The sequence below is a fragment of the Lutra lutra genome, chromosome 13 (genome assembly GCF_902655055.1).
Source record: "Lutra lutra chromosome 13, mLutLut1.2, whole genome shotgun sequence".
Taxonomy (NCBI): Eukaryota; Metazoa; Chordata; class Mammalia; order Carnivora; family Mustelidae; genus Lutra; species Lutra lutra.
In genome coordinates, this window is record NC_062290.1 from 3314019 (window position 1) to 3338531 (window position 24513).

Below are 24513 nucleotides of genomic sequence, written 5' to 3' on the forward strand. Positions count from 1 at the left end.
CACACTCTGGCTCCCCCCCTCTGCTTCTTCGTACAGGTGAATGTTGGGAGGGCCTGAGCTATGCTGTGGACTGGAGACGGGGTAAATGTCACCCCATCCTCCCGGCTTCCCCTCTACTCACACCCGTCCCTTTCACACCACAACTTACAGAAGCCACACACTGCTGGCCATGGGGAGAGGCGGGGAGAACGGGAGAGGAGCCCCGTGACGGCCATGCAGAGGCAGCAGCACGGAGCACACGAAGAAGAGGGGCGATCTGTTCCAGGTGCACAGACACAGCCAGAGTGAGTCCTCATCCTTTATTGTCAGACCCACGCGACCCCAAGGCCCTTCTAGCATTTACAGGGCATTGTAAGTGCTCCACGTTTACCAATTAATAGGAGGCAGGACAGACAGGGTTTAAAAATCCCTTTTTTCTCCCACATAAAAATCCCCTGGGGGTTCTCTGCACCTTATGACAGACCCCAGCTGCCTGAGCGCTAGGCTGGGGCACCTCTCCGGGGGCAAGGACACAAACTGGTGCACTTTTCTAATTCTGCCTTAAGTGTACAGAGGAATCGTTGCTGATTTACTCTCCTACCCACCAGAGAGTTAAGTCATTTCAACATCTTGCTCAGGGAGCATCTTCAGGGGCTGCCCCACAGTTGTGGGGGTGAGGGCTGGGGTGCCCCAGGGCCCCTCGCCAGCATCCTGTCTCTGAGGGAGGTAGGAAAACCGCTCCAGACGCCAGCAAGCTCCTCCATGGGTGAGGGCTGCGGCCACTGCTCCCAGGGTGGAGGGGATGGCGGTGGCTGCTCCCAGGCCCCCAAATGCTGGGGCAGTGGCTGCTGGGGCGCCATCTCGGGCTCCAGCGTGGGAGAAGGCTGCCAGCCCCACCACGGCTGCTGTTCCGAGGGAGGAGGCTGCTCCCACCCCTGCAGGGTGCAGTCCCTGTAGGACAGGAGCTGTCCTGGGTCCCCCTGCTGAGCTCCGCCGAAGCCAGCTTCCTGCTGGAAGAGGGTCTGTAGGGGAGCCCGAAGTGAACACACAGCTTCAGGGCTGAAGGTCAAGGGAGAGTAATGGAAATTTCTGGAAGGCTCGCCCATCGCACTGACTGGAGTCTCCAGGTCAGGCAAGGCCACATTCTCGTTCAGGACATCAGCATGCCCCGAGGGAAGAGCTTGAGCAGCAGCGGCCCCAGACTCCCCAGAGAAGTGTCCAGCATCGCTCGGGGCCCCCACAAGGTTTTGCTGACACGGGCAGTCTGGGGCACAGCTGCCGCGCTGAACGGGCCCTGGAAGCTGGGCGTCCGCCTCCACATCTGGCCTCCTCTGGCTGCTCTTCGGGATTCGGGCTCTCCGGTTCTGAAACCAGACCTGGAGGACAAGGATGGTGCGAGAAGGGGAGAGAAAGAAGAGGCACTTTAAAATGAAGCCCAGTCTGAGAAATCATCACCAAGTAGCTGAGGGTAATTATCAAGTGAAACTTCGAGTTTGGAGTAAAAGCCAACTCCTTGGCTCGGTTGATCCAGACCATTCCTAGCACAGCCCAGCCCGCCTTCCAGGCATCTCCCTGAAGCGCTCACCTGGTCCCCACCTGTTTGTGGGTGTGCACAGCACTGCAGGGAAGCTGCCAGGGTGAAACCCCGCGCTCCCCTGTGTGGGCAGCCACCGGAGCCCAGCAGAGGGGGAGCTGTGGCCCTCTAACAGGGGAAAGTTAGGGACCTATCCTGGCGGCCACAGGAAGCCAGATCAAACCAGACCGGCACCCGATAAAGGCCAGAGACCCCATTCCAGTGACGGAGAAAAAGGCACGAAAACCTGCTCCCCACAAAATCCCCTTCCCAAGTAATAGAGACCCTGCTCCCTAGTTAACCATTGTCCACGAGAGATGGGGACCCAGGCCTCGCGGGCAGCTCTCCTGAGCCCGCCGGTGCTGGCTTTACTATACTTTCCTTCTCAAACCGCTCAACTTCTGTGTCTGGTGCTTCCTCATCTTGGGCCAAGACCAGAACCTCCAGTGACGGGCTGGACAGAGGCCCCAGGGCCCTGCCCAGTCCAGCGAGCCACATTCGTGCTCTGGGGCTCCCGCACCTTCTCTCCCTGCCCGCACCTTCTCTCCCTGCCAAGTGCAACTGACCCTCTGTTACTGGGTCACCTGCCAGGTAGGTGTCCCCTGGGTAGGGGCATGCGGGGTGCTGGGCAGAGGGCACACACTTCCAGGCTCAAGATTCACACCATCTCAGGTAGAGCTCGGTGACTGTGGCTACTAATTCTGTCTCATATACTTGAACGTCGCCGAGAGAGCAGGTTCTAAATGTTCTCCCCACAAAGCGATGGTAACTAGTACCTTCAGACAGAATTTTTTTTTTTTTCAGACAGAATTTTTTAAAGCTCTGAGGACCTTTGCCCTCTTTTTCACATTGTTCATTAAACAAGTATTCAAAATAGATGTTTTTTAAATGTACTGGGAAACAGTGAGGGCTGAACCTGTAGACAGATGGGGCCAGAGCATCTATGGCCACAGACCCCTGACCCACAGCCTCTGGGACTCCAACAGTCGGGACCCCCGTCACCTGCTCTCAAACTCAGGACCAGATGCCACATCTGCTCCCCGGACTGGTACACGAGATGCCACCTTGGGCCAACTGCCCTGGCGTCCCGGTGCCCACAGCCTCCCTCAGAGCACACCCAGACCCGCGGTCCCCCCCTGCCTTCCAGGCTTCCCTGAACCCAGTGACAGGGCTGCACCCTGCCGCGTCCTCCAGCGGCCTTATCTGGGTGGTCTCCTTTCCACCACACAGGGAGTGAGACAGACACCTGAGTAAAGCCCTTTCCACCCAGGTTCAATGTCAGTTCCTTTATGGGCCACCTGAGCGGTAGGTCCTTGGTGCAGCCCAGGGTTGGTCGGGACTCCTCCGCCTTTGCCCAAACACAGGTGCCCCCTCCTTTTCTTTCCCCATTTCGGAGCAAGGAGCAGAATCACCCACATGCCCCCGTGGGGCTCCCAAGTGGAGCTCAACCAGACCTCCCTTCACCCCTCCAGAATAGAACAGTGACCTCTTTATAGGCCCCGCCACCAAGCAAGGCCTGAAGATCCCACAGAACAATGGGACATGGACAGGCAAGCAACTCCCAGCATTTTCTCTGAGCAGGAGGAAACAAAGATCTAGAAACTCCGAGATAAAGGTGGGCCATTCCCAGAACTCCAAGCCTGCACCCTCCCCGCACACACCCTGGCCCCAAGCTAGGCCCAGGTGCTGGTGCTGCCTGTGTGAACCCAGCGAGCCTTCCTCACACCGCAGCCCCCATCTCTGCCCCCAAGGACTCACACCGGCAGCCAGGGCAGGCCCAAGCAACGCCAGGGTTTCTTCCAGGCTCTGAGCGCAAACCCAGAACCCACCCATCCCACTGCAAGTACTGAAATGTCTGTGGCCAATTCTCCCATCTGTGAAAGGTCATCAGGTCACACCTGGCACATAGGGCTGTTTGGGCTTCAAGGAGACGGTGCCTGGCAAGCCCTTGGGAATGGGATCGAGTCCTGAAGGCAGCGTTGCCTCCCCCTCCGAGTGAGGTTCCAGGCGGCTGATAAAAGGCCACTACGTCAAACCACTGAGAGGCCTCTGAATCAAGCATCACAGGCACAGGCCTTTCACTAAGCTTTTCTGTGTCCTGGTTCTCTTTGTAGGGTTTGCAACAGCAGGGGGCCTTCTAGGACAGATACGGGAATTCATTTAGAAAAATTTGGTTTTGGTTATGTTTCTAAAAACAGTTAAGCTCCAGGGCCCTCACCACCTGGGTTTATCTCAGATGAGCCCACCAGGGTGTTTCTGGTAACCTTCTCCCCTCTGGGCTGATTTTCTTCAGCAAACCCTCAAGGATGTTCATTCCCAGGCAGCAGCCTCTTGACTTGTGCCTCCACTGTGATCAAGCACCTCTCAACGGGGCCCCCGGGAGCCCGGTGGGGGGACTCTGACTCAGCTGTGCCTGAGAACCACCCAGGGAGATTTACGATGTCCCAGGACCAGCTTGAACCCAGACTCTGCGGACAAGAGAACCCCCCCCCGGGGTGATGGCGGTGGGCAGGGGTTTAAAAGCTTCTGCACACCGGGGGCCACTCCCACAGACCCTGATAGTCTGACTGAAAATCGTCAGTCCAGGACAGACATTTCAGTGCTGGCTACACAGCAGAATTACCCGAGGCGGGGGCTTTCCAAACAACCTTCCATGTCGGGGCTCCACTCTCAAATCCAGGCCGCGCCCGCGCTCATCACCGCAGGCTTCCTGGAGGTGGGACCCAGTGCCCCGAACGCTGAGACCCAGAGGATTCAATGATCCCAGACCCCCAGGATCCCTGATGCCCTTTTGGGATCCCTGTGAAGTTAAAATCCAGATGTAGTCTGCCTCTACCACATTCACTCTCCATTTCCCAGAGGCGCAACCCCACCCCTGCTCTTCTCACCTTCTCTCATCCTCTCACAGAGGCGATTTCCGGCTGTGAGAATACGTGTGCTCGTCCTGGTGAGCAGTTTCAGTTAACATGTAATGAGCTTGTTACAGTTATTTTTAAAAGAATCAGTGAGTATTTGAAATTCTGTCCAAATCAAGAACATGGTAAATATTTGGCAAATACAGCCCGGCCAGAGCTGTCACCTGTCCCCAAACCATAATCTTGTATTTGCCCAGCCCCACGAACGGAGATAATTAACGGTATTGAGAGGATTAATGCAAAGCGGGTGGTTAAGTCCGAGTTAAAAGCGGCCCTTGCCCCACCTTGCCTGCCCATCAGGGAGCACGGGTCTACAGTCACCTGGATTCTGGGCTCTGGAATCTGGGTTCGTCTGGCCAGTTCTTCTCTGGCGATAATATCAGGGTACGAGTCCCTCTCAAAGGCCTCGATGAGCACTTTGTACTGGCTTTTGCTGAACTTGGTCCTTCGGCGTCTCCGACCTCCTTGGGGCTCTGGGACAGATACACAGGGGAAGAGGTGGCGTTAGTCCGACCCCACACGTGTCCAGGTCGGCGAGCAGCCTGCATCCTCCCAAGGACAAGGCAGGTGCTTCCAGGCATGGGACTCAGGTCCCTCTAAATTTCTCTCAGTCTCTCCAGAGATGCTGCCCCTGACCCGGGGCCCTCGGCAGAAGCTGCCCGTGAGCCCCTTCAGCTCCCACACCTGGGGCTCCGCAGGCTCATCCTGCCACAGCCAGCCGTCCCGAACAGTTCCCCGCAGCTGCTCCATGAACTGTGGGGACAGCTCGCGTTCCCATCAGGTACCAGATAAGCACACCCGGGTCCCTACCTCTACTTGTACCCACGACACACAAACAAGAGGAGATGGCAAAAACCGAAAAGTATTTAAAGTGAGGAATCTGGGCGTCAAGGAATTTCTGTACAGTAGCATTTTCCTCTGTGACCGGGGGGGAGCCCCACGCCCTCAATTTTAACCTCTCCTCCCCTGCCGCCCTGAGTCTGTCAGAGCTGGGCTCACCACTGACAGGAGATTGAGGCCAAAACAAAATGCACCAGCAAAATACAGGCCCGGACAAGTCCCACAGCACCACCATCCCGCCAAGGCGAGTCACCCGCTCTTCTGAACCGAGTGAGCACTGTCCCACCTTCCTCCTCCTACCACCTGAGCTCCTCAGGAGGCCTTCCAGGGGCTGCTTTGGTGTGTTTGTCTCCCCCCTTCCTGGGTCTCCATACCAGATGTCACAGTGAACACAAACCCTCAAACTACACGGCGGAGATCTGCCTGGCCCCTGCTCCTCACCTCTGCACCCAACCCTCCAGAGCCCCCCCACCCTTGCAAGGACTCACGGTCTGACGACATGACCAAGCCGCCACCGACGGCAGCCAGAAGGGACCTCGGTGGGAACTGCCTCCCTCTTCCCCACCGGGAGTCTTATAGAAAGGCGGAGGGACCCACCCAGTTAAGCCCCTTTTTAGCACTTTGCAAGGCCCACCTCCCTTAACACCATCTTCCCGGGAAAGGGTGCTTCCTAGAGTGGCAAAGCCACTCTTCTCTTGCTTCCTTTCAGCGCAAGCTCTCTTCGGCCGCCCTGGGCCCTGCAGGGCTTCCCACCCGGTGAGCGCACCTACCTCGTGGCCCAAGACAGGCCGCCAGGTGTAGACTCCGCCGACCACGCGCGTCACCCAAGAATGCCGTTCTGCGGGGCTCAGTCACCAGTGAATTCAGTGAAAAGAGTGGACAGGAGCACCTCCCCTGCACCCCAGTGCACGCCTCCTGCCCGTGTGTGCTGTGCTGTAGGCGACGGGGGCTGGGCGTCTCACCCCTTCCTCAGTCCCTGTGCAGCCCTCCACGGCTGCTTGCTCCTGCGCACCCTCTGAACTCTAATGGGCAAACTGTGACCGCAGCATGAGCTTTCCATTAAGCAGCTCCACTATGCCCACCTGGCACACAGATTGTGGGGAGTCAAGGTTTATGCCGAATATCTGAGCCCCCTTTCCTGGAATCTGGGTGGACAGATCAAGTCCCAGTGTTTTCAGGAGCGTGTAAACCTCCATGAATAGGACAGCGGGCTGAGAAGGGCCCCAAGCTGCAGGCTCCAGGAGAGGCAGCGAGGAGCAGAGGCCCCAGTGCAAACCCGCACGTCCGCTGCCTTATCTCCCTCTGCTGCTGGCTTATCTCACTTCCCGATTAGCGGGGCGGGTCCTTAGTTACAACCACATTTTAATGAGCATCAGGTGCTCCTTTCAAACTCCATAGAGTTTTGCTTTGTTTTGTTTCTGGCTGGATTGATCTGCAAGTGAAATGTTTTGGGACATCCTCACGAGGTCCTCTCGGAAAAACAAAGAAAAAGAAAGAAATTGCTTTCACAAAAGCCTATGCTGAACAGAATGATTTAAATATCCAAAGGAGCAGCCTTGAGAAGATGGAGGGGCTGAGAAGCAGAGTGGGACCGTCCTTGGGAGCTGCCGAGAACCACACGAAAGGCTACAGAACTGTCCTGATAATCGCCCGAGACAGTTCCAGGAAACGGGTTCCCGCTCTGCGGCCTGTCTGCCAGTCTGCTCCCCTGCTGTAAAGGGGAAGCAGGCCACAAATCCAGAATCCTTCCACTCCTAAAAGGCACCAGTTCTGGTTAGAAATGGTCTCCAAAGCTGTATATCCTTGAAAGACATACACAGGGTCTCTGCTTGGGTATGTTCAGTATCAGAGAGCCTGCCTGGGAGTGAAGGAGTCACCAGATGTGTACTAAAGTCCCCCCCCCCCCCCTAGGGGACAGATATACCAGCTACAGGCTAGCTCAGTCCCCTCACCCCAGCTTCACGCTGCCCCATGCCACCCCAAAATAACCACCACCCCGCAATGATCCCCCCTGACCTCACAACCCCACAACAACCCTATAAGGACCACACAAGGACCCATAGCACCCCACATGACCCCCAATGGCCATGATCAACCCTTCCACCCTTGAAAGCTCTTCCTTCTTTTCTTGCCTTCCACAGTCCCACTGAAGAGCTCTGAGGTTTGAGGAGACCCACACTGCCCTTGCAGGGACTAGCAGAGAGAACAGAGGCACAGGAGGACTGGGATACACGACCCAGGCAGGTGTGCAAGGGAGCAGGGGAAACTCTGAGAGGGGTGGACGTGGGAAGTGGGGGAGGTTTTTCCAGAGGGGGCAAAAACCTCAAACGTTCTAGGAAAGAATGGATCCAAACAGAGACTGAGGGGGCCGTCAGGCAGAGGAATGAGCCCAGAGTTCCGGGACTCCCGTGGACCTCTGCTGGGACGGAGCCCTGGCCAACCGGGCTTGTGTGTTAGGTGGACCTCACCTCCACTCTCATCTCTGTTTCTTCCAGAGCAGAGGTCAGGCCCAGGCCCCTCAGCAGACATAGCCCTGGATTCCAGTGGTCTTGGACACGACCTCCTGTCTGTTTCCTCCCCTGACACAGGCCATGAGGGCGCTTCTGTCCTACACAGCACGTGACCCATGCGTGCTATTGGGCGCCCGCACATGGCAAGTCTGAGCTGTGCTGTGACATGAGTGCCCGCACACGCTGCCTTTTGAACACTCAACACAAAAAACACATGTAAAGTAGCTCAGTGATGTTTATATTCATTACATGGTCGAAACGATAACATTCTTGATATATGGGTAAAATAAAATGTATTATTAAAATCAGTGTCACCTCTTTGCTTTTGCTCCAGATGGGAGTCCCGAAGAGTGGGCCCTGAAGCTGCCAGCAGACCTGACCACTGGGCAGCAGAGCTGGGGAGCCAGCCAGGCCCCAGGACAGGGGCTTTCTACGTTTCCATGGCGACACCCGGAGGGACGCCAAGACTCCTACAATCATAGACCAATGTTTATGTCCTCCTTTTTTTCCCCAGTCACTTTGGAAATGGTTGACAGTCTTGGCCTCTGGCCCCTCCTGACCTCTCCAGGAGAGACAGAGGACCCAGAACTCCTGGGGAGTTCATTGCTGCCCAGGTGCACAGGTTCCCAGAGGGAGATGCACTTTGGTGATTGTGGACCGTTCCCTTAGTGGGATGGGGGTCGGCTCTCACCCAGTCCTTGCCCAGCCCATGGCCTTGCCTAAGAACAGGGGAGGGCCTTGGTGAGACACTTTGCTTTTGGAGCCTTGGAGCCTGGGTGTCTGCATCAGTGACACACAGGGACTACAATAGATCGCCTCCAAAAGCCTTTGAAATGCAAATAGACTGGCGCAGACCTATTTGAACCACCACCCAAGTGTTTCATGGCTCCAGGCAGAAGGGTTGCACTAGTCCCAACTTTGTTGTGACTTTTCTCCAAGTTTCTTTACCTAAGAGGTTATAATGGGAGCCAGAAAATTACCATAACTTACCCTGGGGCTGGGGGCGAAGGCTAGGGGCGTGATGGGGGGGCGGGGATGGGAAATTACTTCCCCAAAAGGATGACTCCCACCGGTGGCAGGAGCCAACATCGGAACCTGAATCTGAGACTCTGGGTACAGGACTGTGCCCGGCACCACCCTGGACACAGGGGCCGGGGTCGGGGAGGGGGTGGGCACTGGTCATGGTCTCCACGGATCGGTAGGCTCCACCAGGTGGGGACACTCCTTGAAAACCAGGGCCTGGCTAAGGACACACACAGCACACAGGGGCCCAATCCTTTCCTCCACATCTTAAGTTCGTGTCCGTGGTTCCACTAGAAAAATACCGAACCAACAAAATCAAAGCCAACGATAATCCCACACAGTTCTAAAAACGGTATAAAATCAGAGTAAAACATGTCCTTCCCTGCACCCACAGCCCCTAATGCCTGCGCCTCCAATGGCAAGCCCAGGGGTAACTGCTCACATTGTTTGCCGCAGTTTCCTCGCGTTTCTACACGTAACATCTTACTTGCAAAAACCGAAGTGTGCTCAGCCGTCCGGGGGCGGCTGGTTCCTCTTCCTGTGTCACTTCCCCGCACAGCGGCCCTGCGGACGGACGTCAGATGTCCGGACTCCCTCTGTGTCAGCTCATCCTGCCTCCTTGCGCGAACAGGTACGTTCCTGTCCAGCATTTTGGAGTCCAGGGCGTGTCCTTCCAGGGACGTGTGAGTGCGGACCAGACTCCGGCCGCGGGTGGTGAGGGGACGGGGCGCCGCCTCTGCCCAGAGGGAGCACCACGCCAGGGATGGCCGGGCCTCCGGGGAAGATGCCTCGGCACAAGCTGGCATCCCAAGGCCAGAAGGGTCTCACCAACCCAGCAGCCACAGTCAGGAAGGAGGCGCGGGAACCTGTCAGTGAGGAAGGACTGCCTGCGCGGGAGCTTCAGCAGACAGAGAATGACAATTTTCAGAGCAGAGTGTGTGGCCGTGTTGCAGCCAAACCCTAAAGCATCCTTACAAAGTCCTGGGTGAGGCTTTCAAGCAATCCACCTGCCAACTCTCAATGTTGCCTTTTTTTTTTTTTTTTTTCCCTTAGAGACCTAGAGCGAGCGAGCACACCTGGGTGTGCAGGGGAGGGGCGGAGGGCACGGGAGAGAGAAACTTAAGCGGACTCCCTGCTGAGCGCAGATCCAGCCGACCCTGAGATCAGGGCCCGAGCGCACCCAACAGTTGGGTGCTTAACCGACGCGCCACCCCGGCGCCCCTCCGTGTGGCCTCTTTACACTGCCTGGAAGCGCTCTTATCCAGAGCACGGATGTCCAGGTGGGTCGCCCGGCCATCAGCTGCAGCAATTGCTTGAGGGGCGAATCTGTTAAAGGACATATTTCTGAAGCCACCAGACACACAGTTAACCAAGGCCACGGCGACGAGGCTTGGGACGAGATAGGGTCAGGGGCCGTTTGCAGTCGTTCTCACTGCTGCCCCCGGGTGCCCGGCATGGCGGTTGTTGGCTATTTCAGTTAGGTGCTGCGTGACCTGACTGATACCTTGAGGCCTCTTCTGGAGGTCGACCTGGACTGTCCCAAGTTGTTCGGCGTGAAGGGAAAGGCGTCCTGTAAGGAGCAGGCTCCACCCCTACACCCCCAGGAACCTGGTGCTGGGGACCCCTGTCACTGCGGGCTTGGCGAGTGGCGCTCCTGCTCTGGGTCAGACCCGGAGCCTGGTGCTGCGTCTGCACACCGTTGATGAGAGCAGCTGAGAATCGCCGTGTGGTTTTTTTAATGATTGATTTGGGGCTAAGCTGTTAGCATCACGTTCCTGCTGGACCAGTGGAGGTGACCAGTTCCAATAGGATGGGTCCTTTTGGTAAGTACACGGGAAGGCTGCGGTAGAGAGAAGCCGAGGGAGCCAAGGGTGGCTGGGACGGTAAAGGTCACCATGTTGCCATAACAGGGGCCATGTCCGCGGACGGCCTGTGGGTGGGCAAGGTCTGGTGGACTTGCTCCTGGCCTGACACGTCCACAAAAAGGTCTGTGTGTGAGGCATGAGCGTAAGGTAGCCAGAGGGTAGAGCAGGAGGCAGTGGTGGAGGCAATGGTAGAGCAGGAGGGAGGGCGTGGCAGGTGTGCCGTGTGCAAAAGCAGAAGCCGTGTTCTGGGAGTGGTGAGCTCGGCAGGAAGGGCTCTACCCCGTGAGGTGCAGGTGGGTCACGCGGGGGAGACCCAAAAATGCCTCTGGTGCTTGGTGTTTTGCGGGAAAATCTGAAGCGACCGAGGAAACTCAAGCGGCACACGGAAATTGGAAAACACAGCTTTATTTCCGCCGGCGGGCTCAGTGGGATCGTTCCCCAAAGACTGAGCATCCAGCGGGGTTAGGGGTGAGTGTTTGTGGTTATGGGGGATGGAGGATGGTAATGGGACGTTTTTCGCGGTCTCTGAGGGCCAGTTGGCCCCCTTTATGCTGGAGTATAATGTATAGGGCAATTTCAGGAGGGCGCTAAGCCATCCCAGGGACTTGTTTTCTTTTCTTAACCAAGCAGGACAGTCATTTGGTCTTTTCTTCTCGGCAGGAGCAGTGGAGAGCAGCTGGCAGGGAGGGGCTGAGGCCTGGGGGTCTCTATCCGCCTCATGACCCGCTCTTGATCGGCAGAGGTACCCTAGAGATCATCATTATCTAGATTTAAGGGACTGTTTTCTCGGAGGGTGAGGATATGGGCTGTTGTGTGATGAGAGATGGTATTTGTGATGAAACGGACGAGGCTATTGAGGAGACAAGGACCAAGGGTAACTAGGAGAAGTAGGAACAGTAAAGGCCCTGCTAGGGGTAATAGCCAAGATGTCCACGATTGTGGGTTATGTGAATCCCAAGATGTGAGATCTTCTTGACGATGCTGGATGCGTTCCCGGAGCTCACGAACCTTGGAAGAGACCATCCCGGACTGGTTGACGTAGTAGCAGCATCCTTCCTGTAGGAAGAGACAGGTTCCTCCCTCCTCAGCAGTGAGGAGATCTAGGGCTCGATCACTCTGGAGGGCTACTGCCGCCAGCCTGGAGAGTTGTGTCCGGAGGGACGTTAATGAATCTGCGATACGTCCCATGTCATTGTTGAGTTCCTGTGAAAGCTTGAAGTAAAAGTTAAGGGTAGTCCCGAGGCCCGATGTGCCAGTAGCTACGCCAGCGAAGATTCTGGCCCCCAGGAGGAACGGTAAGACTACTGCCCGTCGGCTTCGGTGGTGAGGAAAGACCTGGGACCGGAACTGGAGGTCTGAGTATAGTGAGGCAGAGGGGGACAAAAACACAAGTATGCAACCAGAAGGGGCGTTACTTTCGTTGCGGCACCTAAAGAGAAGGTTGTTTTCGCAGGAGAGGAAGATGCCGGCGGGGGCGGGTGCAGTCAGGTAGAGGAGCCGCGAAGTTCTGGCAGCCTGGGTCGGGGGCCTCGGTGCAGCCAGCGGGAGGAAAGCAGGTTAGATTGTTAGCTGGAAGCAGCGGGACTGAGTTTTGTGCGGGACCAGAGCTCATAGGGCTTGTATTATTGGGCAACGGCCAGTTAGGAGGGACAGGGATACCGAAGAAAGCTGGTCGATTCAAGGGGAGACAGACCCAGCAGGTGGAACCAGTAGGGGAATGAGTCGAGTTGAGCCATAGGTGGTAGGAGGTGTTTAAGAGCTGGTGAGTAAAAAAATAAAAATTAAAAAAAAAAAAAATAAAATAAGAGCTGGTGAGTACAGTTTTAAATGGTTGGCCCTGGGGGAGTGGGGTTTATAGAAGAGAACCCGGGCCTCGGAGGGAGTCTCTCCCGGTGGAGAGTGAATGTCGTTCCAGGGTCCCTCCCGGAAACATACAAACGCAGTCCCCCGCGTCGCGGCCGGTCCCAGTAGGAGCCTCCGAAGTTCTGTGGGGTAATTGTGAGTGTTTGGTTAGCCTGGGACATGTAAACTGGGGAGACCCGAAAGTTGCCTGGTGTCACCCATGGGGCCATGGTCTCAGACCCCCATTGGTCACAGAAGGTTTCCCTGTATTCCTCTAATCCCTGGTCTGGGCAAAGGTACATCTGGTGTCCCTGTTCTTTCCATAGCCTCCCTTCAAGCACTTGTTCCTTGAACGGAGCCAGGAGTTGGCATAGGGATATCTGGAAGGTGGGACACTCGCAGTGGTCTGGTTGTGAAGGACTTTGTCCTGGCCTCCCAAAGTCTGGGTTAATTTCCAGTTGTATATTGTGGGGTTAGTGGGGGTCCCTGGTGGGAAGAGGCAGAGGAAAATTAGTAGCCGTAATGTGAGGCTCCAGGTGGGTTGAGAAAGGAGGGAGGTATTTTTGAGTTTATGGGCCCTTCTTTAGAGGGATCTTCAGAGGGTTTGATGGTGACGGATGTGGGGTCCAGGTAGCTTGGTCCGGGTTTGCCTTTTTCACTCGCGAATGGTGGATCCATGGTGTGATGTTGGTAACCCAAGGACAGTGGGAGTTATGAGAATTACTGTATGTGGGACAGTCCAGGTTGGGCGAAGGGGTTCATGTTTCCAATCTTTTACTCAGACTTCCTCTCCAGGGAGGAAGGAATGGACAGGGGTCCCTAGGGATATAGGGGCCCTCTCTAATATGTAGGCGTGTAATTGTGCGAGGATCTTTCCTAGGGATAACATTGGGTCTTGGAGGTATGTGTCTCCTAAGACATTAAGGTTGCCTGGAAAGAAGACAACAGTGGGGGTGACCTGCCATAGAGTATTTAAAATTGGAGAATCCATTTTTCTGAGGGGTACAGCGGGAGCAGAGCACTGCTAAGGGAAGTAGATCTGTCCACCCTAAGGAAGTCTTAGCATGTAATTTGGACAGGGTTTCCTTGAGGGTATGGTTCATACGCTCTACTTTCCCTGAGCTCTGAGGCCGGTAGGCTGTGTGGAGTGTCCAGGAGATATTGAGGGCTGAAGTTAACTCTGGTAGAACTTCAGAGATAAGAGCCCGGCCATTGTCACTGTGTATGGTAAGTGGGATCCTGTACCGAGGCACGACCTCCCAGTCACTGACCTCCCAAGTCTGGTGACTTCTCTGGCCTTCTCGGTCTGGGTTGGATATGCCTCTGTCCATCCTGAGAAGGTACAGACCAGAACTAGCAGATATTTTATACCTCGGTAAGGGGTCATCTCTGTGAAGTCCACTTCTAGGTCTTCGAAGGGAGCTGTCCCTGTGCGCTGTACTCTGGGAGGTGGGGAAGATCCAGTTTTTGGGTTGTGTCCAGCACAAGTGGCACACCGATCTGTGACCAACTTGCTTAAGGTTGCAAGTCTGGCGGTGTAGAAGTGTTTTGTCAGCGGTTTTTCAAGCCCTGTTTTTCACCAGTGTGAAGTTGAATGTTGTTCAGTGACGGCATAGGGGCGAGGTTTGCTGGAATGCGTAAGCACCCATCTGGGAGGATCCACCCCCCTTGGGGATGGTGAATGGCTCCCTCGGTTTTGGCCCAGTCATCTTCAGCTGCTCTATAAGTGGGATTTTGTAAGGAGGGGGTAAGGTGCTGTAATGGCAGGTTGTCCGTCTTGGGCAGCTTCCCTGGCTGCCTGGTCAGCTAAGCGGTTCCCTGTAGCTGGCTTGGCATCTTCTTTTTGGTGTCCCTGACAGTGGATGACAGCTAAGCTCCGGGCACCCATACTGCTTCTGACAACTGGAGGATTTCATTTTTGTTCTTGATGGTTTTTCCCTCGGATGTGAGGGGTCCTCTTTCTTTGTAGATTGCCCCATGTATACCTAGAGTGGTGAAGGCGTACCTTGAGTCGGTTTATAGGTTGACCTTTTTGTCCTTAGACAGTATGAGTGCCGGAATGAGGGCCCAGAGTTCAGCTTTCTGAGCTGACAATCCCGCAGGGAGTGCTTTGGCTTCTAGGACTTCTGTAGCCATGGTAACAGCATAACCCGCTTTTCTTAGGCCATTGCTTAGGAAGCTGCTACCATCAGTGCATAGGGTAAGGTCAGCGTTCGTCAGAGGGGAGTCCTGGAGGTCTGGCTGGGTGGCGTAGACTTCAGCTATGGATTTCCAGACAGTTATGTTCTGGTTCCCCTTCCACTGTTGGGAGGTATGTGGCTGGGTTGAGGGCCTGCACAGTCTGTAGGTTTATGCAAGGATTTTCTAGAAGTAGCCCTTGATATTGAGTGAGCCTGGTGTTTGATATCCATTTCTGACCCTGACTGTTCAGAAGAGTGATCACTGAGTGGGGAACTTTTACTGTGAGCTGTTGTCCTAGAGTGAACTTGTCAGCCTCCTTGATGAGAAGTGTGGCGGCTGTCAAGGCTCATAGGGAAGGGGGCCATCCGCAGGCGACAGGGTCTGATTTCTTTGACAGATATACAATGGGCTTTTCCCAAGGGCCTATTGGTTGGGTTAGAAGTCCTAAGGCAGTTTTGTTTTTTTCATGAACATACAGGCAGAAGGGTTTCCTGGTATCAGGTAGGCCTAGGGCTGGGGCCCTTCCAAGTAAGCCCTTGAGTTCCTTGAAAGCTTTCTCTTGTTTGTCTTCCCATTGTAGAGGCTGATTATCTGGTCCCGTTAGGGAATCATACAGGTGTCTGGCCATGGCTGAGAACCCTGGTATCCAGATTCTACCGAATCCTGCAGCCCCCAGGAACTCATGCAAAGCTCGTTTGGTGGTGGGCTGTGGGAGGTTAGTTATCACGGCCTTTCCTTTGGTGCTGAGGGCCCATCTTCCTTGAGTTATCATGAATCCTAAGTATTTGACCTCTTGTCTACATAATTGAGCCTTTTCCCAGGATGTTTGATATCCTCTTTTTGATAAGTGATATAGGAGGTTGAATGTTGCTCGGTGGCAGGTTTCCTTAGTTGGGCTGGTGACGAGGAGGTCGTCAACATACTGGAGTACCATGCAGTGGGTTTGCTCCCTGGGGAAGTCAGTCAAGTCAGAGACCAGGGATTCACTAAATGTTGTTGGTGAGTTTTTAAACCCCTGCAGAAGTCTGGTCCAGGTGAGTTGCATCTGGTGTCCCAAGCTGACATCAGTCCATTCAAAGGCAAAGAGAGGTTGACTTACAGGGGCTAGGCGAAAACAGAAAAAGGCGAACTTTAGATGGAGGCCGGTAAACCAGGCAGCGTCTGGCAGGATCTGGCTTAAGAGCGTATAGGGGTTTGGGAGTACCAGGTGTAGAGTCTGAGCAACCCAGTTTACGGCAAGCAAGTCCTGGAAGGGCCGGTAGTCACCGTCTGGCTTTTTGACTGGGAGCGGTGGAGTGTTCCAGGGAGACTGGCATTTGACTTGAATGCCTGCTTCTTTTAGTCGCTGTGGGTGGGCCTGTATGCCTGTTTGGGCTTCCCGTGAAATCCGATACTGCCTTTGCCGTTGTGGCTGTGTTCCAGCCTTTAGTTCTGTAATGAGTGGAGCTTGCCGGATGGCAAGTCCGCGAGGGTTATCTTCCGCCCATACGTTGGGGACTGCAGTCCGGTAGGCCTCAGGGTTTTTCTGAGGGTGTTCTTGTTCGAACAGTCTCCACTCTTTGTCCCAGGGTGTGTTAAGGGACAAGATGATTTGGGGTCTGGCAGGGGTTTATACTCATTGTGGCCTGTCCAGAAGATTTGAAGGAGATTTGTGCTCCTAATTTTGAAAGCAAATCTCTTCCCAGTAAAGGAAGTCCCAGACTTCCCAGTAAAGGGCAGTCTGGAACATATAGAAATTCATGGGACACAATATGTCCACCGAGTTAACAAGTTCAGGTTTGGCAAAAGGGTTGGCTTAGGGCTCGATCCCCTGTGGCACCCATGATGGTTATGGTTCGTCCTATAGGAGGTGCCACTGGTGTAGTTACTACCAAGTGTTCTGCCCTGGTGTCCACCATGAAAGTGATCTTTTGGCCCCCCACATTTGCATCAACCATGGGCTCCCGGGGGCCTAACGTTAATGAACCCAGTCCCCGTTAGTCCGAGTCTGTGTTGGCTAGTCCAATAAAGTCTGGATCCCGGTCTGCCTGGGCTTCACGTCGGGTGGAGGATTTGAATGGTTTTGGCCTTCGATTTGGGCATTCATTCTTCCAGTGCCCCATTTCCCTGCAGTACGTGCATTGCTCCTTTCTGAGGGTTCTGCATTGTTGAGGCTGTCCTCTTAACCGTTCTGGGGGTCCTCGTAGTTGAGAGTCTTGTTGAAGGGCTGCCGTCAACAGGGTGACCTTTTGTTGTATCTTCTTTTCAGCCTTGTGTTTTGCTACAGTCTCTTGGTTTCGATAGACCTCACTGGCTATTCCTAGTAGCTGGGTGATGTTCATCCCAGCAAACCCTCAAGTGTTTGGAGCTTGCGACAGATATCAGGAAATGACTGTGTCATGAAGGCTGCATTTACCATCCATTGGTTCTCGGGTGCTTCTGGATCCAATGGCGTGTATATGCGGAAAGCCTCGCAAAGCCACTCGCAGTATTCCCAGGAGTTTCTTCCCTGTCTTTTGAGTCACATCAGCTGTGTTTGACACGTTAGTAGGTTTCTTGCACCTTGTCAGAGACCTCGCAGGATGGCTTCCTGGTCGCACTTGATGGCATTACAGCCTTCTTCCATGTTGAAGTCCCAGTCGGGCCGATTGTCTGGTGCAGACCCCTGAGCCCATCCCTCGGTACTCATAACACCTGCTGGAGCCACCTCCTTGAGCCACTTACGCGCCTCCTGAAGGATTCTTCTCTCCTCGGTGTTGAACAAGGTGCGAAGGAGCTGTTGACTGTTAGGGCCCATTTAATGTTAAAACCTGTTTAACTATTAGGGTCTGCTTAGCCAGAGCGACTCCATATTGCCCAGGTAGCCATATTGTTGTTTACATCCACGGACTTCATTCCGGGAATAAACACCCCCGTAGTTCCTGGTATGGTTCCGGGTATCGATTCCGGGAGTAAACGCCTTAACAATAGAAGCCACGTACCTTGGGTCTGCGGTTATGCCCTATAAACCCAGCCTGTGAGATCGGGAGGGGGTCGCTCTCTTCGGAGGTGGCCCTGGCCGGTCAGTCTGACTTCTAATGCTTGGCATAGAATAAGGCTTTGCATAACTTTCACTTTGTCTCAGTCTCGTTCCCCTGGCCAGTCCGTCTGACTTCTAATGCTTGGCATAGAATAAGGCTTTGTATAACTTTCAGTTTGTCTCAGTCTCGTTCATTTGAGAACGGACCCCAACATTGACGATCTTCCCACGTTGGTGGGTGGGTTTGGAAGATGGTTTCCATGAGGTCAGTCATTGCCGGTGGTTTCCTGAATAAGTGGGAGTATGACGTTTCCAGTTTAGGAGGCCGGTAGTGGTGAAAGGCTGATAACGGATGATGGGCCCACTTGGTTGAGGGGGCGCCATCTGCACCAATCGTATCAGGACCTCAAGTCTCATAGAGGGGCATTTTGTAAACTGGGATCTCCCATGTTCAGAGACAGTGCGTGGTGTTTCGGGGTTTGGGTTCTGGGGAGGTATCCCCATTACGAGTAGTTGGGGGCAGTACAGAGGCTGGTAGTGAGACCACTGATGGTTGGGGAATTGGAGGTGGTGGGGAGACTGCGGCCATTGGTGGAATCAGAGGTGTCGGAGAGGCTGCAGTTGGCGCTGGAATGGGGAGGCGGGGATGGAACCGGAGGCAGCGGGGAGACTGAGGGTGGCAGGGTGCCAGGTCCCACTTCAGGAGCAGTTGGGGGGGGCGGAGGAACATGGCGGTGATGGGAGATCTTTCTCTGGGTACCCCCGATGTATGGCTTTATTCCGAGTACTTCTGTTTGGTTGAGCGACAAGGATCCTGCACTGTCCCTTACTATTACTGCAGACCCATACCCATGGAGGAAGGGTTCTAGCTATTTCTAACCAGGAGTCAATATATGGAAACTGATCTGGGTGCCCTGGGTTTCCTGTGACCATGTGATAAACACGTCAGACGGTAGGCAAATCTAAGTTTCCTTATGAGGGCCATCCAACATCAAAACTAGGCCATTCTAGCTTGCAGAGGGTCCTAAGTTTTCCCAGGGTCATATGGACCCTGTAGTCACTGCTGAAGCCCTTTTAAAAGTTGTTTTTCTTTTTTTTAGAAGATTTCATTTATTTATTTGACAGACAGAGATCATAAGCAGGCAGAGAGGCAGGCAGAGAGTGGGGGAAGCAGGCTTCCCACTGAGCAGAGAGCCCGATGTGGGGCTCGATCCCAGGACCCCGGGATCATGACCTGAGCCAAAGGCAGAGGCTTTAACCCACTGAGCCACCCAGGTGCCCCCAGAGGAAACCATCACCCCATGTTTTCCTGGCCCTGTGGGGTTTTGTTCAGGTTCTAAGGGGTTCCTAGCCCTATAGTAGGGGTCCCCAGACCCTGCCGGGTACCCTGGATGGCTGTGGCCCAGAGTCTTGCACACCATCTGGGGCAGGCCTCTCTCGGGAATACCACTGCTTCCCACCAGCATGACCCTTCTGTTCTCTTCAGCGGGAGTCTGGGAACCAGGCGTCCACGGTTTGCTCACTTATCTCCAGTCCCATCCCCTACATTTGTACAGTAAGACCCACTTGTAGAGTTGTTACTGATTTGCTGGCAATTTTGAGAAGGAAAATAAAAAATAAAGTTGAAATTCCATTAAGCTGAAGGAAACTAGAGGCTGTCACACCACAATATGCCTTTGTGAATGAATATAAATAAAAGAAACCTCACTGAGAATGGGCTTAGGAGGCCCTGAAGGGGGTACTCTCACACAGGCACTTGCACCATTGGCAGAAGAAGAAAATTACCTTGACAAGGGAGAACATTTTTCACATAGGAATTTCATCTACTGCTTTATTTATGTATTTATTTTTTAAATTCCAGTATAATTAACATACAGTCTTATATTAGTTAAAGGTGTACAATATATAGAACCAACAATTCTAAACATTTCTCAGTGCTCATTAAGGTAAGTGTACTCTTGGGACCCCATCAGCCTTTGGCACAGGTCATGATCTCGGGGTCCTGGGATCCGGCCCCATGTCGGGTTCCCTGCTCATCAGGGAGTATGTTTCTCCCTCTGCCTCTGCCCCTCCCCCGGCCCCGCTCATGTTCTCTTTCTCTCTCAAATAAAAAAGTAAAATCTTGGAGCACCTGGGTGGCTCAGTGAGTTAAGCCTCTGCCTTTGGCTCAGGTCATGGTCTCAGGGTCCTGGGATGAAGCCTCACATCGGGCTCTCTGCTCAGCGGGGAGCCTGCCTCCCCCTCCCCTCTGCCTGCCTCTCTGCCTACTTGTGATCGCTCTCTCTCTCTCTCTGTCAAATAAATAAATAAAATCTTAAAAAAAAATCTTAAAGGAAAAAAAAGGTATGTGGACTCTTAATCCCCATCACTTGGTTCACCCATCCCCCACAAACCTCCCCTCTGATGACAGTTTGTTCTCTATAGTTAGAAGTCTGGTTTTTTGTTTGTCCTTTTTACCCTTAATTTGTTTTGCTTCTTAAATTCCACATGAGTGAAATCATATGGTAATTGTCTTTCTCTGACTTATTTCATTTGTGATTATACCCTCTATATTCATCTGTGTTGTTGCAATTGGCAAGATTCCATTCTTTTTTATGGATGAATGATATTCTATTCTGTTCTTCATTCATTCATCTGCTGATTGACTTGCAAATATTGAACCACCTCTTGATCTTGGTGAATGGTCTTTTAAATATATTGTTGAATCCTGTTTGCTAATATTTTGTTGAGGATTTTTGCATCTATGTTCATCAGAGATACTGACCAGTGTTCTGGGGTTTTAGTGCTGTCTGTATTTGTTTACAGTGTCAGGGTAATGCTGGCATCATAGAATGAATTTGGAAGGCTTCCTTCCTCTTCTATTTTTGGGAATAATTTGAGAAGAATGGAGATTAACTCTTCTTTAAATATTTGGTAGAATTAGAGAGCCTGGATGGCTCAGTTGGTTAAGTGACTGCCTGCAGCTCAGGTCATGATCCTGGAGGCCTGGGATTGAGCCCCACATCTGGCTCCCTGCTCAGCTGGGTGTCTGCTTCTCCTTCTCCTACTGATCTCTCTCCTCTCATTCTCTCTCTCTCTCACTCTTCCTCTCAAATAAATAAATAAAATCTTTAAAAAAAAAATTTGGTAGAATTCACTTGAGAAGCCTCTGGTCCTGGACTTTTGTGTATTGGAAGTTTTTAAATTACTGATTCAGTTTCACTGCTGGCAATCAGTCTGTTTAAACTTTCTATTTCTTCCTGCTTCAGTTTTGGTAGGTTACATATCTTTGTAGGAATTTATCTATTTCTCTAGGTTGTCCAATTTGTTGGATGTAAATTTTTCATAATATTCTTGTACAATTGTCTGTATTACTGTGGTGTTGGTTATTTCTTCTTCTTCATTTTTTTAAAAGATTTTATTCATTTATTTGACAGAGACCACAGGTAAGCAGAGAGGCAGGCAGAGAGAGAGGGGGAAGCAGGCTCCCCCCAAGCAGAGAGCCCAATGTGGGGCTCGATCCCAGGACCCTGAGATTATGACCTGAGCCAAGGGCAGATACTTTAACCCACTGAGCCACTCAGGCGCCCCCTTCTTCTTCATTTTTTTACTTTCAGTTCTCTCTTACTCTCTTTTTTATGAGTTGGCTAAAGGTTTATCAATTTTGTTCATTTTTTTAATGAACTAACTCCTTGTTTTACATATATATATATATATATATATAGAGAGAGAGAGAGAGAGAGAGATGTCTGTATATATATCTTTATGTTTGCTCTAATCTTTATTATTTCCTTCCTTCTGCTGGTTTTGGGTTTTGTTGTTCTTTTTCTAGCTCCTTTAGATGTAAGGTAGGTTGTTTATTTGAGACTTTTCTTGCTTCTTGGGGTAAGCTTGTATTGCTGTAAACTTCCCTCTTAGAACAGGTTTTGCTGGGACGCCTGGGTGGCTTAGTTGGTTGGATGACTGCCTTCGGCTCAGGTCATAATCCCGGAGTCCGGGGATCGAGTCCCGCATCAGGCTCCCAGCTCCATGGGGAGTCTGCTTCTCCCTCTGACCTTCTCCTTGCTCATGCTCTCTCTCACTGTCTCTCTCTCAAATAAATAAATGAAATCTTGAAAAAAAAAAAAAAAAGAACAGGTTTTGCTGCATCCCAAAGATTTTGGATCATTGTGTTTTTATTTTCATTTCTTGTGGGGGAGGGGAGGAGTATTGTATACAATGAAATTAGATAACCCAGGGCGCCTGGGTGGCTCAGTGGGTTAAAGCCTCTGCCTTCAGCTCGGGTCATGATCCCAGGGTCCTGGGATCGAGGCCCACATCAGGCTCTCCGCTCCGCGGGGAGCCTGCTTTCTCCTCTCTCTCTCTGCTTGTCTCTCTGCCTACTTGTGATCTCTGTCTCTCAAATAAATAAATAAAATCTTAAAAAAAAAAAGAAATTAGATCACCCAAATTAAATGGATAAATTCATGAGAAGACATGGATTCTTAAAACTGACTCTATAAGAAACAAATTTTGAACAGACCCATAGCGAGTGATTAATAATCATAAAGCTTCCACAAAGAAAACCTAGGAACAGATAGTTTCACTGGTTCATTCTTCCAAATGCTCAAAGAAGTAACATTAATCCTTACAAATTCTTTCAAAAGATGGAAGAGGGGGGAACACTTTCCGGCACGTTCTATGAGGCCAGTATTACCGTGATACCAAAAGTAAATAAAGATATCACAAGAAAACTGCAAACCGATATCCTTTATGAATGTGGATTTTTAAAACTTACCAAAAAAAAAAAAAAAAAAAAAAAACTAGCATAATGAAGCTAGTACCAGACAAATGAGAACCAGGCCTCTCCATATTAGGAGAAAATATTTGCAAAAGACATATCTGATAAAGGACTGTTACCTAAAATGGGCAAATGATCAGAACAAATAATTTGACAAATAAGATATACAAATGGTAAATAAACATATGAAAAGATGCTTCGTGTCATATGTCATTAAGAACCCCAAATTAAAGTCACAACAAGATACCACCACACATCTATTAGAATGGTGAAAATCAAAAACACTGACAATATCAAATGCAGGTGATGATGTAGAGCAAGGAAAAAAGCTCATTTATTGCCTTCAAGGAGGCAGAAATGGTGGAGTCACTTTGGAAGAAAGTTTTGAAGATTCTTGCGAAACTGAATGTCCTCTTACTGTTCAATTCAGCAACTTAGCTCCTGTTTCAGTATCTACCCAAAGGGGTGGGAAGCTTATTTCTACACAGCACCTGCAGGTGGATGTTTATAGCAGCTTTATTCCGTAACTGCCAGAACTTGGAAGAAACCAAGATACCCCTCAGTAGGTGATTGGATAAATAAACCTTAGTACATCCAAACAATGGAATCTTACTAAGTGCTAAAAAGAGATGCGCTAGTCCACTTTTGTGCTACATGTCCTGGGCATCTGAGGTGTTAGCATCATGGATTAGGTGATGCGGTTCATTGAGCCAAGTCGGCAGTTTGAGAAGGACTCAATTTGTCCGGTTAAAAGATGCACTAAACCTGGTAGAAAAGAATTCCAGAAGATTGCCATGGCAACAGCAATAGGATTTGCTATAGTGGGATTTATTGGCCTTTTTGTGAAATTGATCCATATTGCTGTTAACAACATCATCATTGGTGACTGAATACCTTTAGATGTATTTATTCATTTTAGAGAGAGAGCAACAGAGAGAACAAGTGCAAGGAAGGGTAGAGAAACTCAAGCTGATTCCTCACTGAGCTCAGAGCCCAAAGTGGGGCTTGATCTCAAGATCCTGAGATCAGGGCCTAAGCCAAAACCAAGTCATTCGCTGAACTAGCTGCACCACCCAGGGACCCTGAATACCTTTTTAGAAAAATTTTGCATCTTGGGCGTTGGTGAACAAGTGAGGATTTGAGAAGCTCCCGGAGTAAAAGTTTGCCTGTATGTCTTCTGTTTTTCTTTCATTTCTTTTTTGTTGTTGTTCCAATGTTTCGTATATTAAAATAATTTCAAAATAGGGGCGCCTGGTTGGCTCATTGGGTTAAAGCCTCTGCCTTCGGCTCAGGTCATGATCCCCGCATTGGGGATCTCAGATCATTGAGCCCCCGCACTGGGCTCTCTGCTCGGCGGGGAGCCTGCTTCCTCCTCTCTCTCTGCCTGCCTCTCTGCCTACTTGTGATCTCTGTTCATCGAATAAATAAACAAAATCTTAAAAAAAATTTTTCAAAATAAAAAAATAAAAATAAGCTATCAAGCCATGAAAGGACATAAAGGAACCTGAAATGTGTAATGCTAAGTGAAAGAAGCCAATCTAAAGAAGGCTACGTACTGTGCAGTTCCACTCCATGGCATCCTGGAATACCCCAAACTATGGAGACAGTAAAAAATTTAGTGGTTGTCAGGAATTAGGGGAAAGGATTTGAATAGGATAAGCACAGAGGATTTCTAGGGCAATGAAACTATTCTGTATAATAGTGGAATGGTGGGTACATGCTATTAAGTATTTGTCAAAATCCATAGACTGTACAATATCAAAAGTAGTTCTTAATGTAGACCATGGACTTTGAATAATAATGACGTATTAGTGTTGGTTCATTGATTCTAATAAATGTACCACTCTGGAGCAGGATGTTGTTGGTGGAGGAAGCTGTGTGTTTGTGAGGAAAGGGAGTATATGGGAACTTTGTATTTTCTCCTCAATTTCATTGCGACTATAAGACTGCTCTGAAAAATAAAGGATGCTTTTCTCAAAAGAGCTTATGCATAATGACTAAGTGAGATTTATCCAAGGAATGCCAAGT

At 51.5% G+C, this 24513-nt stretch overlaps 1 protein-coding gene and 1 pseudogene across 1 annotated transcript; one reads left to right on the plus strand and one right to left on the minus strand.

Annotated features, from left to right (window-relative positions):
* Positions 1-350: 350 nt before the first annotated feature.
* On the minus strand, positions 351-5808 carry LOC125083715 (double homeobox protein 4-like protein 4). Its single transcript, XM_047700562.1, has 4 exons — positions 5796-5808; positions 5278-5385; positions 4789-4940; positions 351-1355 (listed from the first exon to the last, which is right to left on the minus strand). Exons 1-4 carry the CDS (start codon positions 5806-5808, stop codon positions 627-629), a joined length of 1002 nt encoding a protein of 333 aa, XP_047556518.1. The 3' UTR covers positions 351-626.
* A 17360-nt stretch (positions 5809-23168) lies between these two features.
* On the plus strand, positions 23169-23376 carry LOC125083717 (protein transport protein Sec61 subunit gamma-like; annotated as a pseudogene).
* Positions 23377-24513: the final 1137 nt, after the last annotated feature.

What these genes read in the sequence shown, in the direction of transcription:
- LOC125083715 (XM_047700562.1), bottom strand. An exon ending in TGTCGTGGGTACAAGTAGAG is followed by an intron (nt 4,941 to 5,277) that starts GTAGGGACCCGG and finishes TATCTGTCCCAG; the next exon opens with AGCCCCAAGGAGGTCGGAGA. An exon ending in TTCCAGAGCCCAGAATCCAG is followed by an intron (nt 1,356 to 4,788) that starts GTGACTGTAGAC and finishes CTTGTCCTCCAG; the next exon opens with GTCTGGTTTCAGAACCGGAG.